This window comes from Lepisma saccharinum, chromosome 1 (assembly GCF_977018435.1).
Source record: "Lepisma saccharinum chromosome 1, izLepSacc3.1, whole genome shotgun sequence".
In the NCBI taxonomy this organism is placed as follows: domain Eukaryota; kingdom Metazoa; phylum Arthropoda; class Insecta; order Zygentoma; family Lepismatidae; genus Lepisma; species Lepisma saccharinum.
Window position 1 is genome coordinate 117,663,040 of NC_139229.1, and position 16,315 is coordinate 117,679,354.

Below are 16,315 nucleotides of genomic sequence, written 5' to 3' on the forward strand. Positions count from 1 at the left end.
CACCGTGTTCACTCATAACAGGGCTCTTTGGAAACCCTCACATTAACAATCTTCCAAGGGAGGCAATATACCTTTTCTTTGTTCAAACACCTACTTTATTGCACTACTACAATATTGTTGAGACTTTTTCCACACAAACAGTAAATTTCTATGACATCTTCATGACTTTTCCAGAAAGCAAATTCCCTGACTGGCAGACACCCTGATTCTGAACTACATCACCTGACTTCATTACCCAGTTACATAGGTAATTTGCTTATTTTTGAGATGCAGGTAAAGAAATATGAATCCTGCTACAATTTGTTGTTAAAATTTGGTGGAAACAAATCTGGGAAAGTTGAAATTAAAATAGATAGAACCACTGGCGTAAGCATGATTTTTTTTCGGGGGGGGGGGGGGGAACTGAACTTGTGAACTTTGATGGTGCATTGGTGCGTTTGGAGGCATAGGAACGTTTTTCATCTGCGGTACAAAATTCGTCCTCCATACATATGTCTCCGAGGAATGGACAAATACAAGTCCTGGATGGTGGATAATGGGATCTTGCACCATTCTTCATGCAAAACATGGTCACAACCCTTCTCAGTGTCCTTCTGTCTCTGTCACTCAGTGTACATTTTCATCCACGCAGGTGTTTACACGTATCTGATGATGTCTTTCCGGACACACTATTATGCCATCATGATCTTGCATAGAGTCCCTCTCGATACGCCAAATAACATGGCTACTTTGGTAACAGAGGCACCTGCAAGGTGGGCACTAACAATTTGCCCTCTTTGAAACACTTGTCAGCTTGAACATGATTCAGTATCAACTGCACTGCATGCTATCTGCAGTGCAACTGTCGACTCCTTCCAAAGAAAACCGTAGTATGATAGTTGTACTTACTGGAAAATAGATTCTGTTATTTATTATCATGATTCCCATCATTCAGTAATTTTGATAGTGTTACTTCAGTTACTTATTTTCAATATAGTGTTGCAGAATAATGTACCAATGTAAGCAGCAGATCAATTCAAATTTGATATATGAGTATTGCAATTAGGATGACACAAAATTAATGATTATAACTATACACAAATACAATTTGGTAGAATTATTTACATTGTTCGAAACCAGTCTCGATTAGCTTATCTGTGCATAAAGTGGACTCAAAATAAAAACTAGGAAAGACGCCTGGAGGATGGGATCCTCCTGCTCCTGCATTCCCCACGCTGCTAATAGTCTTTCATCATTCTTCCTCATTCTCACAATTAGCTAAAAGTGGCCGAAAGCGACTCTAGATAAGAGAATTACTAAATAAAACATTCATCTTCATTGTCATGATTAGCAAAATAACAGAAAAGCGAAAGAGAAATATATTGAGAAAACTGATGTGTAAATCCGTATGTTCTAAACACATTGTAATTTGAAAAGTTGTGAACATAAATTATGACGAAAATAATTGTAATTCCAGAAAGTGTATGTCTATCGTTCCTGTAACAATAATTTCTTGCTGGTGAGATCCTATATCCTGACAAATGTTAATGCTGTTAACATACTGAGCCATTGATTGCTGGCACTATTGCTGTCATTCTAGTGGAATATGGATCGCTCGTTTTTGCACTGCAAGTTGTGTTTTACATAGTAATTAATGACATTTCGCTGCCTCTTTCACTAGGGATATCCACACTATATAAGTTCCAGGGGTGGCGAAAACAAGGTATTTTTTTCAGAGGTGCCACAAATGAGGAATTTCCCCAAAATCTCCAAAAAAAGTATCTGTTAGCTGGAATATATTCATATATGTCAGTTAGTTATCTGGATATTAGATACTAATGAAATAAATTTATGCGAATACCTATACTGTGATATCAAGATATTTATAATCTACATTATCCGTATTTCCATGTAATAGACTTTGTCTTTGTGAAACTCCTGCAAAAGTAAGAGTTATTGTCGATTTTTTTAATGCTGTTGCCACATTCAAAATTTACCTCAAAATGCTGAGAAGAAATTTAGCTGTAGCGACAATTTCGCTACAGCTCCAGGAATTTTGTAGCTTCGCTACAGCTACAAATTTTGTAGCTAGCTACAGTAGTGCCGCTACAAGTAGCAGCTACTTTCAACCACTGATTCTGTATAATGATAATGTATATATTGGGGCATAGAAAATTCCTTCTTAGAAGAGCACACACAGTTTTTCTGTTTTTCTAATCCAAAGTTTATGTAAATACATTTTATTTCTTCATTTTTTTTAGAATTTATGGTTATTTTAAAGACAAATAATTCAGAAACATTTAAAGCTCTAGACCTCGTTTTGGGCTCATTTCGAATATGATGGAATGAAAAATCAGATCTTTGTCATTGGAAAGTAGTGAACAAACATGCATCTATTCATTATAATGCAGGGTGCGATTTGAAGGATCAATAAGAGGTATAAAGCCCTTGTTTTGAACCATCAAATCTCTGGTTATGACTGACACATCTCAAGCAGGGATTATTATTTCCAACCCACTTGTAAACTACGAGGTGTGTAAATAAAGTAATGTGACTGATTCTTTTTACCTGTTTTATTCCAAGAACATTACAGTGCAACATTGTCTCCTTCAAAGTAATTGCCTTGGAAAGCTACACAGAGCTGGAGACTGTTCTTCCACTTCTCATAGCAGTGCTGGAACGTGGATACTGGAATAGCCTTCAGCTGGTCGGTTACAGCCTTTTGAATGTTGTCCACATCGTCAAACCGACGTCCCTTCAGGTGTGTCTTCAATCTCGGGAATAGGGAAAAGTCACAAGGACTCAAGTCGGGCAAATAAGGAGGCTGAGGAGCCACAGGAATGTTATTACTGGCCAAAAAAGTGTTTACTGAAATTGTTGTGTGACAAGGTGCATTGTCGTGATGCAACACCCAGTTCAGTTTGATGTTTGGTCGCACACGCATGACCCTTTTTCGCAGTCTTTCCAAAACCTGTTGGTAAAATTGTTGATTAACCCCTTGGCCTGGAGGCACAAACTCTATGTGAATGATTCCCTGGCTATCAAAGAAGCAAATCAGCATGCTTTTGATCTTTGATTTGGTTGTTCTTGCTTTTTTTGGCCTTGGTGAGCTTTGAGTGTGTCATTCCATGCTCTGGCACTTGGTTTCCTCGTCGTATTGAAACACCCAAGTCTCGTCACCCGTAATGACAAGTTCCAGAAAATGGGGATCATTTGCAATCACATCCAAAAAATCAACGCACCTGTTCCTCTGCATGTCCTTTTGCTCCTGCGTGAAGTTTTTCTGAACCAGTTTGGAGCAGATTTTTCGCATCCCCAATTCATTGGTCAACAGCTGATGAACGGTGGTGTGACTCAAATTCAACTCTGCTGCGATCATTTCGACTGTCAACCAATGATCAGCAAGCACAAGCTCCCAGACTCTGTCAACATTTGCATCAGTTCTTGCAACCGAAGGCCTTCCACTGCGAGGTTCATCTGCAATTGACTCTCTTCCTTCTGCACATGCCTTAAACCAACAAAACACCTGGGCCCTTGACAAAACACTGTCTCCGTAGGCCTGTTGCAGTTTTGCAAAAGTTTCCGTTGCACTGTGTCCAAGTCTGGAGCAAAACTTGATCGCATACCATTGCTCTATGTTCGTGTCACTCATTGTCCGAACGCACAAGCAAAACCTACTTCACTAAAACAATCGCTACGGACAACCACCGTGATGCTAGCAAGTTCCAACTTACACTGATGGTGTATCACATGTTCATCCACCTCCCCTCCAAGTCCCACGTCACCAGTGTCGCAGATTCGTGCGCAATGTTGCCAGTCTCATTACTTTATTTACACACCTAGTATATCGTACTTATGGTGTTTCAGTTCACCATACCTACATATGTTGCTTACGTTATGCAATTTATGGCGACTGTACAGTGACGCCAATTTACATAGGCTCATGGGGCCAGAGCCCATCCATTAATTCACGTGTTTGAGTACACCCAATGCTTTTGAAAAGTTGTCGCCCCTGGCTAAGATGCCATGTATTCAGTGTTTCTCAGACTTCTGGTGTTTCACAAGTACTTTTCCATCGATGGGCTGTGTTTTTGATATATGTTGGGTCGCTTCATCTTTTAATCCTATTCGAGCACTTGTTGAGATTTTCAGTGTTGTTGTGTCTTAAACAAGTGGAGATGGTCTCTGATCGAATCCTTGGAGGTTCAGGTTCGAAGGATTTGTAAAACATTTGACAAAGTAGTTATTTATGATGGAATTTGCTCTACTTTAATTCTCTGCAAGTACTGAATGCACTATCATTGCAGATGCAACACCAAATCCTTTGGTTCTTATAGCAAAGCAAAAATTGACATGGTTACTCTTGAAACATTGAAAACAACTGATTCACCGTGTAGGAGGTCCCCAGTTTCGAAGTTAGATTAAACGTTCGAAAGCAATTTTTTCAATCTTTGGTGGACAATATTAATAGCCGGTTTGAAGACTTAAGGTTTCTTTTCACATGTAGTCCTATTAAATGCACACACATGGCATTTAGATGATTAGAAACACGTGTTTGAAGTGACATGTTAGGTGAACTTTAATGTAAGCAGAAACATGTGTGCATCACTAGTTAAAGATGCTCACATCTACAAAGAAAATCCAAAACACATTTCCACCTCACTCAAGGATTATGTAAATTCAATTCAAAATTAATCAATATCTTCAGCTGAATGTGAACGTGGATTCAGTGCCATGAATCTAACCTTTACTGAACAGAGTGAGATTGGATATAGAATGCATCACCAAAAATCAATTTCGGCAATACCCCGTTGTTGGTGTTCCATTTTCATTAGAAATGAGCTGCAATTACCATTTCTAACCTTCGTTTTAAAAGTTATGCAAACACAAAATGGTTATTGGGGGGTCATTTTAAGGTCTTTTTTTTTTTCACTTCACTTGCCTTCATTTGATTTTTTATTTTCTAAAAATTTCGGGGGGGGGGGGAAGGGGCTGTAGGCCCTTCAGTCCCCCTGCATACACCAGTGGATAAAACATTAAGAGTAACAGGTTAACACTGCCATCATATTGCTTGCAACATGAACATAACATAACATTCATTCTTTAAATTCAACTGCTTCTTAATGTGTGATATACAGGTGGTGGTTTTCTCTTGGTTGATAAGAATAGGCTCAAATGGACAACTAGGGCCCGGGACTTTATAACATATTTTTTATTTGACATAAGATCAAATACTGGGATGAGATATTTAGATGAGATACTTATGTATCTGATGAAAATCAGCTGAAATAGACTAATTTGATAAGGCATATTTTGACATATTTTACCAATTTCACATTTTTACAACATATTTGTTCAATTTCCTCATAATAAAACATATTTCTGTATAATTTCGTAATTGTCTTGTATATAATAAGTTATTTCATAATTTATTCTTCATACCTGTAGCGCAACGAATAGTTTATATTATCAATGGCAGGATAAGGAAATTACGGACGAAGAAATTTAAAGCAGATGCAGTCTTTTCTTACCAACTAGTACAGAACAATAATAACCACTCTTTTTTTTATCCAGTCGACAATTTATAGCCGTGCGAACATTGAGGAAAAATATTTTCAGTCATTGTGCGTACACGAGAATCACTGGGCAGGAAGTACACAAGTTTCAATTGTTCTCATTTATTTAAAATTTTTCAGTTCTCGCAACAATCAGTCAAAAGTACAAATAACGTTCAGTGCATTACAGCCTCTACTCTATCAGCGATCAAGTATGGAAGTTTCAAAATCACTTGTCATTTGAGCCAGAAACGTATCAGTGTGGAGCACTGCGAATGCCTTCTGAAAGGCATCTTGGAAGAAAATTTTTGTGCTGCACTGCAATGCTTAAGAGTACAACTTCGAATATGAACAGGAACTTCTGCGGTAAGATTGTAAGTGCATTGTGGAACTGAAACAAATTTAGTTTAACGTGTTCTGACAAAAGTTTTAAAGGCTGTTTTCAAATTATATGTAGTTAAAATCTGCCTAAAAAGGTTATGTTTGTATTTATTGCCTAGATTTAGCAGCTGTAGCGAGCTGCCAATTATGCTTTAGTTTCCACAAAGGTGTAAATCTGAAAATGACATAATAGTATATGCAACAGAATAATTGCAGTGAACCTCACAATATTTTCGCAATTTTCTCACTACATTCTTTGGTTAAAAGGGATTCTCACTTCATTTAATACCCTACCCCAACTCTTCCCTGGAAGATACTGACTTCGCGTACAATGAGAAATTCGAATGTACTGTTGTGCATATGCTTTGGCTTTACTGGGAATATTTCTGCATTTTTTAAATTTTTTATGACATTTTAAAATTTTTATGACATACATATTTTACAGTTTTATGGGACAAAGTCCCGGGCCCTAGTAATGACTGCAATTAAACTGAGAGCACAAAGAATTTACAATATATATAGTGAAATGAATGCTTGAAAGTACCTGGAATGCTGACAATTTATCACACATGTCACAAACACTTTGTACATCTTCATCATTCTTCCTGGCCTGCAGAAGTTGAGCTGCTTGGACAACTGGATCCAACGTTGAGAGAACATTCTTGTCCTGAAAGAAAGAAAGATGTTTTTTTATTAATGAAATTTCAAATTACATTTATGCAGCACTTGCAAGTACACATTTATTACTAATTGTACTACAACTAATAATTGTCCATCGTTTCTGTTGTGTTTTTATGCATGAGAAGATTCTTGGATTCATCTTCAGAAGTTTGAGAGGGAACAGAGAGAAAGAGACAAGTTTGCATTAATTCATTCCCCTTCTTTTTCCTCCCTCACTTTTCTCTCGTGTTGTTCCTGAAAAACTAATAGTTGGCAGAACATGGACGAACACACATCAGAGAATTTTCCTTTAAAAATACCCAGTTTTTATCATGAAGTCCTACTAAATCAATACAATTTATGTACACTCACATGGCTATGAGAAATAGCATACACAGTTCTTGAAGGAGAACCTACCTGCATTTTATGGTCCCGTATCCATTGTTCCATGTGAGAGAGGTTATACCGAATCTGCATTCCTTTAGACCAATGGCACAAATCTTTTCTTAGCAACAAATTGTTAAGGGAAGCTGCACATATGAAGTAGAAAAGCTGAAACAAATTTAAAAATAACAGTTTTTACCATCTGGTTTTCAGTGTGAGAAAAGAAGTCACAAAAATTCCACATCTCTCATTTTCTTGAATCCTCACTAATATTATTAACACTACTACACTCAGAATGTAACTAAAGTAAGTACATTTAAATATAAATGATATTGCAGTGAAGCTAATTACATTTGCTAAGGATAACATTCAGATAAATAAATCATGCTCTAGTATGTAAAATCTAGGAAAATGATGAAAACAAAGATTCAAGACTAACTTGTGAGAATGAAGGGAAAATGAGAATGTTAGATCAAGTAAACTCTATAACTTGTCCATAGGTTGTCTAGTTCATAAAACAAGAAAAGCTTTTCATAATTTCTTGCTGCAAAATCTAAGACTTAATCTAGAATATGTTTTTCTCAATGCATTAGGTGTTGCACTTTAGACAATTGAGAAAAAGTAATATTGCTCTTCAATGGTTATGGAAATGGTATTACTAAACACCATCCTGTCCTTTAATGCACTGAGTAACATTTTCATTTGCAAGATAAGACAGCACAGCCGATTTCAGTTTATTTACATAAGCTACGAGACTAATCCATGTCTTATTGGTTGATAAAGACAGATTTATTTGTAAAATTGACAATTTACCAATCTGATACTTTATACATTGTCTGTTACTACTAAGTCCTCAGTATTAGAACTTGATAACCCACACTCCATTAACATTGGATCCAGTTTCTTCAGTAGCTGGTAATTGATAGAAATATACATCTAAGTAACCCATACACCACAATGAGATGTGGAAATTTTCATATGCAGGTTCCATTCTTTTATTACTTATCAAGTTTTACTCCCGTGCTGGTCAATTCACATATCTTGGTTGTGTAAAATAAATTTCTAATATATACTTTCCTTCTCTTTGCAAAACATATCAATCCTAAATTAATTAAGGAAATGAATAGTTATTCAGATTTTAAATTAAAGGTTTTCTACATTATATTGGTTTACGTACTTAGCTTTTCTGCCACTTTGGCTAATCACGAAGATGAGGATGAGTGGTGATATGATGAAATTGATGAAGGGAAAATTACAAAGAACACCCATGCCCATGCTGGGATTTGAACCTGGGATCCCTAGTGTCGTAGCATGCTGTGCTAACCACTACGCCATGGAGGCCAGCTCTACATTATATTGGATCAATACTGTTATAAGATATTGGTAAATTTTACATTGGTTCTTTATTATGGGTATTACATCTACCGTATTTACTCATGTATAATGCACACTTTTTTCCCAAATTTTTGCACCCAAAAACATTGGTGCGTATTATGCATGGAATATTTTTTTATGTTTACGGAACCCTATCATGTTATATATCATTGTAAAGCTTGAATTATGTAGTTTCTGAATATGGCAACAGTATTCTATTCAAGATGGCGAAACTAATGTGAATGCAGTTGAAATAAACTCATCACATGAAGGAATGTTCAGATTTTTGTGGTACATTGGATGAAAGAAAAGATAAGGAGAAAGGAAATGATAATTAAAATGTATTACTGGCCAAATAATCTGACATATATGGATTGTGTAAATATCTTAATGAAAGAAATCTTGTTCTGCTAACTGCTAGTTTGAGGGTCCTGAATGGGCCTCTTATAAATGTTACGTCAGTCATGGAAAAAGTATATGTTTTGAAGTTTTTTTTTTTATAAGAAAAAGTAAAGAGCAAATGAGCAAAACCATGAATAAAAGTTTAAAGGCCCTTTTCCTCGATTTTTTTACTTTGTAATATAATGTTCTGCGACACACGTTCTGGCAGACTTAGAGCATGCACCTCCCATCACATGGGATGTGTATCAGCGGTATTTGTTGGGTGAGAAATAACAGAAAATAACTTCCTGAGTACTGCAAATCCATAACGTAATATTACAGAATAAATAAGGTGGTTAAAGAGTGAAAGCTTTGGGATGCTAAACACAGTGGAGGGAGAGGGGGAGGTGGCTTGGGTTGGTGACTTACTGTTTACACATAGCAACAGATGACTCATTGAATAGGTATGATGTCACTAGCTCTTGATTGGCATAGCAACAGCTTTATGACCTATAACTAATGGCCGTGTGCACGAACGAAGATCAAATTTTAAACTCGGATCGGGAAAGGATCACTGGAAAATTCCATTGCACGAAGACGGTTCAACACTTGATCGCGATCTAGGAACATCAAAACGAGTTTATCTTCTGATCGGCCATTCACCACCGTTTTGGTGTCTGATCCTGGTTCACGATACTGACGCTTCGACTGCAGGCAGTTGTTTTTTAATATAAAAAGAGTGGAAAGTGATATCGAGGGCGTCCAAACGCTAGAGATGTTGGATGTACAATGCTGATAATTCGAGAAATGTGTAAAGTAAACTAAAAACTGCCAAAATAATAATAATAATTTGTGGTTCTGTGGTGCAAAGTCGAAATGTTTCTAAATACTGTATTTTCTATCCCAGACACAAAACATGTGCAAGTGCAAGGTAAATTAGAACAGAGCAATGTTACGATATTGCTACATGGTGTTGGAAATATGATTGTATACATTTACGAAAATACATGTTACTGGCTATTTACACGACACGACAATATAAATATATAAGAATTAAGAAATGAGAAATTCAAATACTTACCACAATACAGTAATAATAATAATAAAATATCTTTATTGAGCGGGCGAGGTTCAGCGTACGCTGTTCTCGCGCGAATGCATTTTGTAAGGCATTGAAGTCCCACAGAAGAAGGTTCCATGCTTTCTCCTTATCCTTTTGTCTTGTGCCGTCAGTTCTTTTTTAAGATTATTATTTCTTTACACCCTACTACATCCTTGTACTCGTCGACAAGGTTGATCAGTACATTTCTCAAATTCAGATAAATTTGCGGCCCGAATTACTTTCTTCTCCTTCACGTTGATACTTTAACACATCACACTACTCTGTGGGGTTCTTGATTGTCATTTGTTTTAGCCAACCAATCGGGTATAGCCTTACAAATTAATCTCGGATCAGTTGAACGGAATCTTGTGAACGTCGTTTTTCGTTGGTGCAATGCAAATCTTTAAACCAAGTTCGTATAGAGTGGATTACAATTGATCTCGTTCATCTGAACTTCGAAATAATCGGCGTTGGTGCACGCGGCCATAAGAAAGCCATTTCTTGAACCTGGATTATACTTACTGCACATTATACAAGAGATAAAATTTTTTGTCACTTTTCCCCATCAAAAACCAGGGTGCACATTATACACGTGTAAATACGGTATCTATGTCTAATTTATATGTAATTAAGCTTTTTTTTTAAAATATTAGCTACAGATATAGATCATTCAGATTATAATACTGATTTGTAGCAGTAACAAAATGCACACTCACCTGTCTGAACACTTGGAACACTAGTTCTGGATCCACACCATGGTAACCCAAAACCGTGTAGAAATTGTTGAGTTCTGCTAGCAACTGCTGCATAGCCTTTTGAGCACTTACTGGAGATTCCAGCTCTCTAGTTACCGATGCAGCTCTACCCCTCATGCCTCCAGGCTTCATTCCTGAGAGACCGGAGATCGCTTCGTGCTCCAGAATGGCTGGAACTATCATTTGTTGCACCTTCTCCTCCAAAAGCCTAATCACTCCCTGAAAGAAGGCATCACTTTTCATATACTCGTTTGCACCAAAAGTGGAAATAAATTCAGTTTTTGAAGGTCCAATTCTTAGAATGGTATTTGGACTTACAGGAAGTAGAGAAACATATGAGTAACAAAGAGCTGAACCACTTAATCTGTATTCACATTCAGATATTATTAGAATAAGTAAATCATTGAGAAGCTCATGTTGTATGAAAGAAGAGTTTGCAGGTTTCTTTGGAAAACAGATGATGAGAGACTACAGGAAGTTTCAGATGAAGTTGAAATTATAATGTTTAGGTTCACTAAGTAAATTCGTGATGGACAATATGGGACTGATCTTACCAACAATATATACAAATGAACAGTATGTGGTAGTGTGGCAATAAAACCAAGTTTATAAATGCCAGAGTCTTTGCTTTTTGATCTCAATTATAATTATGTAATACTCATCCAGAATGAACTTGCTGAAATGTTGACAATAGAAAATGGATATGTACTGTACATAATTTCTTTGAAGCAACCGAATATTTGACGAGAGCATAAGGTTAAAAAAAACAGGATAGTGTTAAATACAATATGCCCAGCTTCAAGTCTTGTTTCCCGCAAATAACATTTTCCTACCCAATTAAATATTATCCGAACAAACAGCACATGTTTAAAAAAAAGTTTAGACTGTTGAGAGGACAGGATAGAGAAACTCACCTGATAAATCCAGACTGCTATGTCACTGAGTACTTGCCTGTACTCTGATAGGTCAAAGTTTCGCAAACACTGTTCGTTCTGCTTTGGTGTATTTTCAGCTTGAAATGTCTGAAATATGAAACAAATATGCATGAATAGGATGGAATTAACTTTTATTATTGATATTGGCTGATAATTAAGTTGTAGAAATATGATTTCTACAACTTAATGTAAAATTCTGCTATTTTGTTACTTTTTAAATGAGTATATAGGTATTTGTGTACCTTTTTCTGAGGTGAAAATTATTTTAGTTACCTCGCTGCAGATGATGATGAAGAGGGCAAATAAACCATTCAGATTCTTCAAGAAACATTTCTAATTTTGCACAAGATCAGAAAGTTAGTATTGGAAAAATTTTATACTGGTTCATTCATCTTTATAACCATTCAGAATATTATTTCATTTAGCTAGTTCAGATAGATTTGGAACAACTTAATTTTTACAAGGATGGAGCAGACTGATCAGTATCTGCTGATATAAACATATCAGTGATCACTATAATTACCAATAATTTTACCACTCCAATGTATCTAAAATTAACCTGCAATTTAGTTCAAAACTGCCATGTTATCACAGAGCATATGAATTATACATGCGTAAATATGCAGTTTCTTTTTCAAATGCAAAACCAACTGCAGCCACCAGCATACATATTTTAATTAAGGATGTGAATAATTCATACTCTTCAGCCAGGGTGGACTGATCTAAATCAGGTTGATTTAAATTGCAATTTATTAAATCACAATTTAAATCACTACATAAATAATCTATAGAAAATGTACATAAGGATTCTCTAGATATCAGAAACACTTTTGGTGAAAGTACATTACTCTCATAATCATTTAATGGTGATTACTAGGTTCTAAGATAGGAAATTAAAGGAAATAAAATATATGTACTGATGGTGTGGAGCTCATATGAAAGGAAATGTATACACAGGATTTCTCTTGATATAAAATTCAATAATTTTATGGATAAAAATAGCAAAAATATACAAAATACTAATCATGTTAAACCATAAATAGTGTCAATATCATTAAACTGTAAATAAACATGGCAGCTGATAAAAATCTCCAAAATTCAGGTACAAAGACTATAAAAATATTAAAGTTTTTAAGTTACAACAATTATAGAGTACATCCAGGATGTTTTATTTTCACTGGAAGAAAAGTTACTGAAATAATTATTAGTTTCATTCACAAACTCAACAAACATTTCCATAGTAGTTACAGTATCAGAAACAGAAAAATATATGTTTACGTATATTTTTTATTTGCTTTAATCAAACTGTTCAAATATTTTACAGGGCCATTTACTAGAAAAAGTCTTTCTATACAAAACATATCTATGTGCATGGTGCCAAAAACCATGCAAGCATTTTTTTAAAGAATGTCTTCTAAAAAAACAATTAAAAAATAGATTTAAATAAAAAAAATACAAAAATATTTTTTTAAAATAAAAATCATTATTTTTATCCACCTTGCTCTTCACGGAACATTTTTTTTATATCTGTACTTATCAGTATTGGCAAAAATTGCACATCAGTCTCTCTACAATTTTTAATCTTGAAGAATCCTTAAGAGACATTATGACTAGTATCAGTTCAGCCCTAGAAAAGACTACAAGAAATGTTTATAAATTGCAGCTGATGCACAAACACCAAAACTTACCTTATCTCCACCATACTGTTTTAAGTTATGCAGTAACCTCAGTGTGTTGGCAAGCCACAAAACAGTTGTTTCCAAATCTTCGTGTCGCTTCTTGATGACACGCTTGATGCCATTGATAGTGGATGTCAAAAGAGAGCGGACCTTCTCGTCATCGTTCACAAAGTCCGTGTGCCTTATACACATGAAGAGTATGTATGCTGGTAAACCTGGCAACATTTGTACTGCTATCTTTGGCTTCAATTCTGTAAATTAGATACATTTCCAGTAGTAATAGCCAAAGAAAGCTTACAAAATAACAAGCTAATACAAATCCCTCAGCTAATCACATTAAATAAATCCTCGGGCTGCCCTCACAACCTTCACCCTTTGTAGAAAATTATGAATATGACCAATATTCTTGTAAAGTTTCAGGTTATGATAAACCGAGAGTATTAACGTTTAGCATACAGAATAATAACGTATAAGAAAAGCAGTGTTAAAGAAAAAATCACAAAGTCGCTTCTAGCATCAGCCCTATGGATGCTGGATGGACAAAATTTGCAGTGAAGCATGACAAAAGACCATCCATCGACTTAAAAAAAAAAATATATGCAACTAATTTTAGAAAATCATAATTTTTAGGGTAATTTTGGAAACTGCACATCTCCTACTGGACCCCTAATTGTCACATAGTATAAACAAGTTTTTTTTCTTTTCATTATTACACGTAAAAGTAAAAGATATCAGCAAAAAGCAGTGGTTGAAAAGTAATTACCCATTCATAAATTGCATAATTTTTGGCAGAAAAAAAAATAAGAAATTTCAAAATGAGTTTGTTAAAAATAGTAACCATAAATATATTATTTTGTCATTCCAGTATGTCATACCTTCATTTATAACAGATTATTTTGATGACTGCTTATTTCTTCCGAGAAGAAAGAGGTTAGAGAGATTAACGCCCCTCGGGGAAAATGAACTGTCCTTACTATGCTAAGACAAAGGGACAAAGAAAAACGCGGGGAAGTTTTTCGAGTAGTGTTTGTAGAGCCTTTGAGTGAAAGGCCGCGTTGATTCGCGCGTTGGCTGCAGAAGTTTACATGCAGCAGTTGGTGTCGAGATCTCTTTATATGGAGAATTCGCGAATTTGATAGTGCTATAGGCAGTAAGTTGCAGTTAGATATTCGGGGACTGTTTTTTTTAGATGTCGTTTGCCTAGTGGACAGTTAACAGTGATCTGTGTCCCGGAGATCTGAACGTTCGCGTGATTGGGAAAAGAGCGCGCGGAATTTTATTTAAATACAGACTGTTTTCTCGTGGCAACTTTTATAGCGCAAAAAGTGAAAAGAACACTGCAAGTGTGTAGTTGTGAACTGAGAATTGCTAATCGAGATGACGACGTAGATACCAAGTCCGACCTTTGAACTATGAATGCGACGGTGAATTACTTCGAGGGATAGACGTCAAAGATCTTCGAGGGAAAGAAGTCATCAAGGAGCTTCTGCCAATAGTGTCCCCCCCCCCCCTAGTGTCGAGAGCTCTCGAGATGTGTACTTTTATATCGGAAGTGTTGATTACAGTCAAAGTGAAAGCGCAGCGCTGAGTAAATTTCGTAAGTAGGTCGACCATATTCTTTTAATTGAGGTTAAAGTGTTTATTTTCTGTTTATTAATCTATGTTACTAACCTAAGATTAATCTAAAGCAACTGGAGGTAATCTTTGTATTAGTTTTAACTATGTAAAACAAAGCCCTCCAGCTTTCCAGGGCAAATTAAAAATTTATTAACAGCTAGTTTATTTTTAAAAGTTTGTAATAAATCAAAAAAAAAAGGAAAAAAATAGTAAAGAATCCTTGGGTTTTCTTAAGTAGTTCTAGCGTAAACGAAACTGCGACGTTAAAAGTCCAAAAACAACTTATAACGTTATATGGTGCCGGAACTACCGGGAACTGCTTTGGATTGTATTGCTGAGAAAATAATAATAATAATAATAATAATAGCGAGCATTGTTTGTAAACTGTCGAGTGTGTTTATTTGTAAACATTGATTTTTGTATAATGTAAGAAACACGGGAACGGCTATTACTTATTGGTTCAAAGAAAACATACACCCCTGTCCAGACATTCTGTCGTCAAGCGAAGTTGAGTCGCGTCAGCTGTTAGGCTTAAAGAAAAAAAAAAACAACAACTGACACCTCCTTGTTTTGTGTTATCGGAAAGGGGAGAAGTAGGTCGGCAGAAACGACAACATGAATCGTATAACAGTGTCACCTTATGAGAAGGATCAGGCCCCCGAAATTCCCTGGGATACCGTGTTAGATTGCTGCGGGAAAAGACTGGAAATTGATTGCGCTGTTGAATGTACATTGTGTAAGAAATGGTCGCACAGAAAATGCGAAGATATGAGTGAAGAGGAGTTTAAAAAATTTCAAGATAAGCCTGAGGAAATTTTTTCTTGTAAGCGTTGTCGAGATCAGCTGGAGAATGAAACGTCTAGAAAGGGAAAAGACAATGAAATTTCACAGGGTGTCTCGAAAGTAGTGGACAAATTTAAAGAAAAGGAAGATGTAGTTTTTGATGAGAGCTGTGATTTGAAATCTATTTTGTTAAGCATGAGAAAGGATCAGCTTAGATTTAGGGAAGAAGATAAGCTAGAGCGGAGTAGAGATAAACAGGAACTACTTAAAATTATGGAACAAAACAAGTTAGAACAGGATGAAAGATTTGATTTCCTATATCAGAGTATAGAGCAGACTAAACTCACTTTTCGGGAAATAAGCGACCGATTAGGAGAAAAAATAGAGAAATTAGAAGTTAGGGCACAAGAGAATGATCAGCAGAAAGTCAGTGCTTTGGGACGGTCTGCCAGTCCGCGGCGTAATGTGGTCGTTGTCAAAGACGAACCAATTCAAATAAAAGCGAGTTGCTGTGAAAATCAAAAGAATGCTGAAAAGATACAAGATCTTTGTAAACAAATAAGTGCGTTAGAAAGAAAGATGGCAGATAATCAGGCTAGAATGCAAAATGAATTAGAAGAGGCAATACGTAATGTTAAGGACGAACTAACCTTCAAATTGCAATTTAATAATAATTGTTTGAGCAACGAAAGGGCAAGCACAAGACGACAGGCGACGGGAATGCAGTCTT

At 35.8% G+C, this 16,315-nt stretch overlaps 1 protein-coding gene across 2 annotated transcripts in view; it reads right to left on the reverse strand.

The window, feature by feature from the left end:
- didum (dilute class unconventional myosin) overlaps positions 1-16,315 on the reverse strand; it is a 178,102-nt gene that overhangs the window by 10,997 nt on the left and 150,790 nt on the right. For both annotated transcript variants that reach the window (XM_083137372.1, XM_083137363.1), the window contains exons 27-31: positions 13,195-13,436; positions 11,486-11,593; positions 10,533-10,790; positions 6,993-7,127; positions 6,460-6,582 (exon numbers count right to left, since the gene is read on the reverse strand). In XM_083137372.1, coding sequence (XP_082993498.1) covers positions 6,460-6,582; positions 6,993-7,127; positions 10,533-10,790; positions 11,486-11,593; positions 13,195-13,436 — 866 coding nt within the window. The remainder of the gene's footprint in view (positions 1-6,459; positions 6,583-6,992; positions 7,128-10,532; positions 10,791-11,485; positions 11,594-13,194; positions 13,437-16,315) is intronic.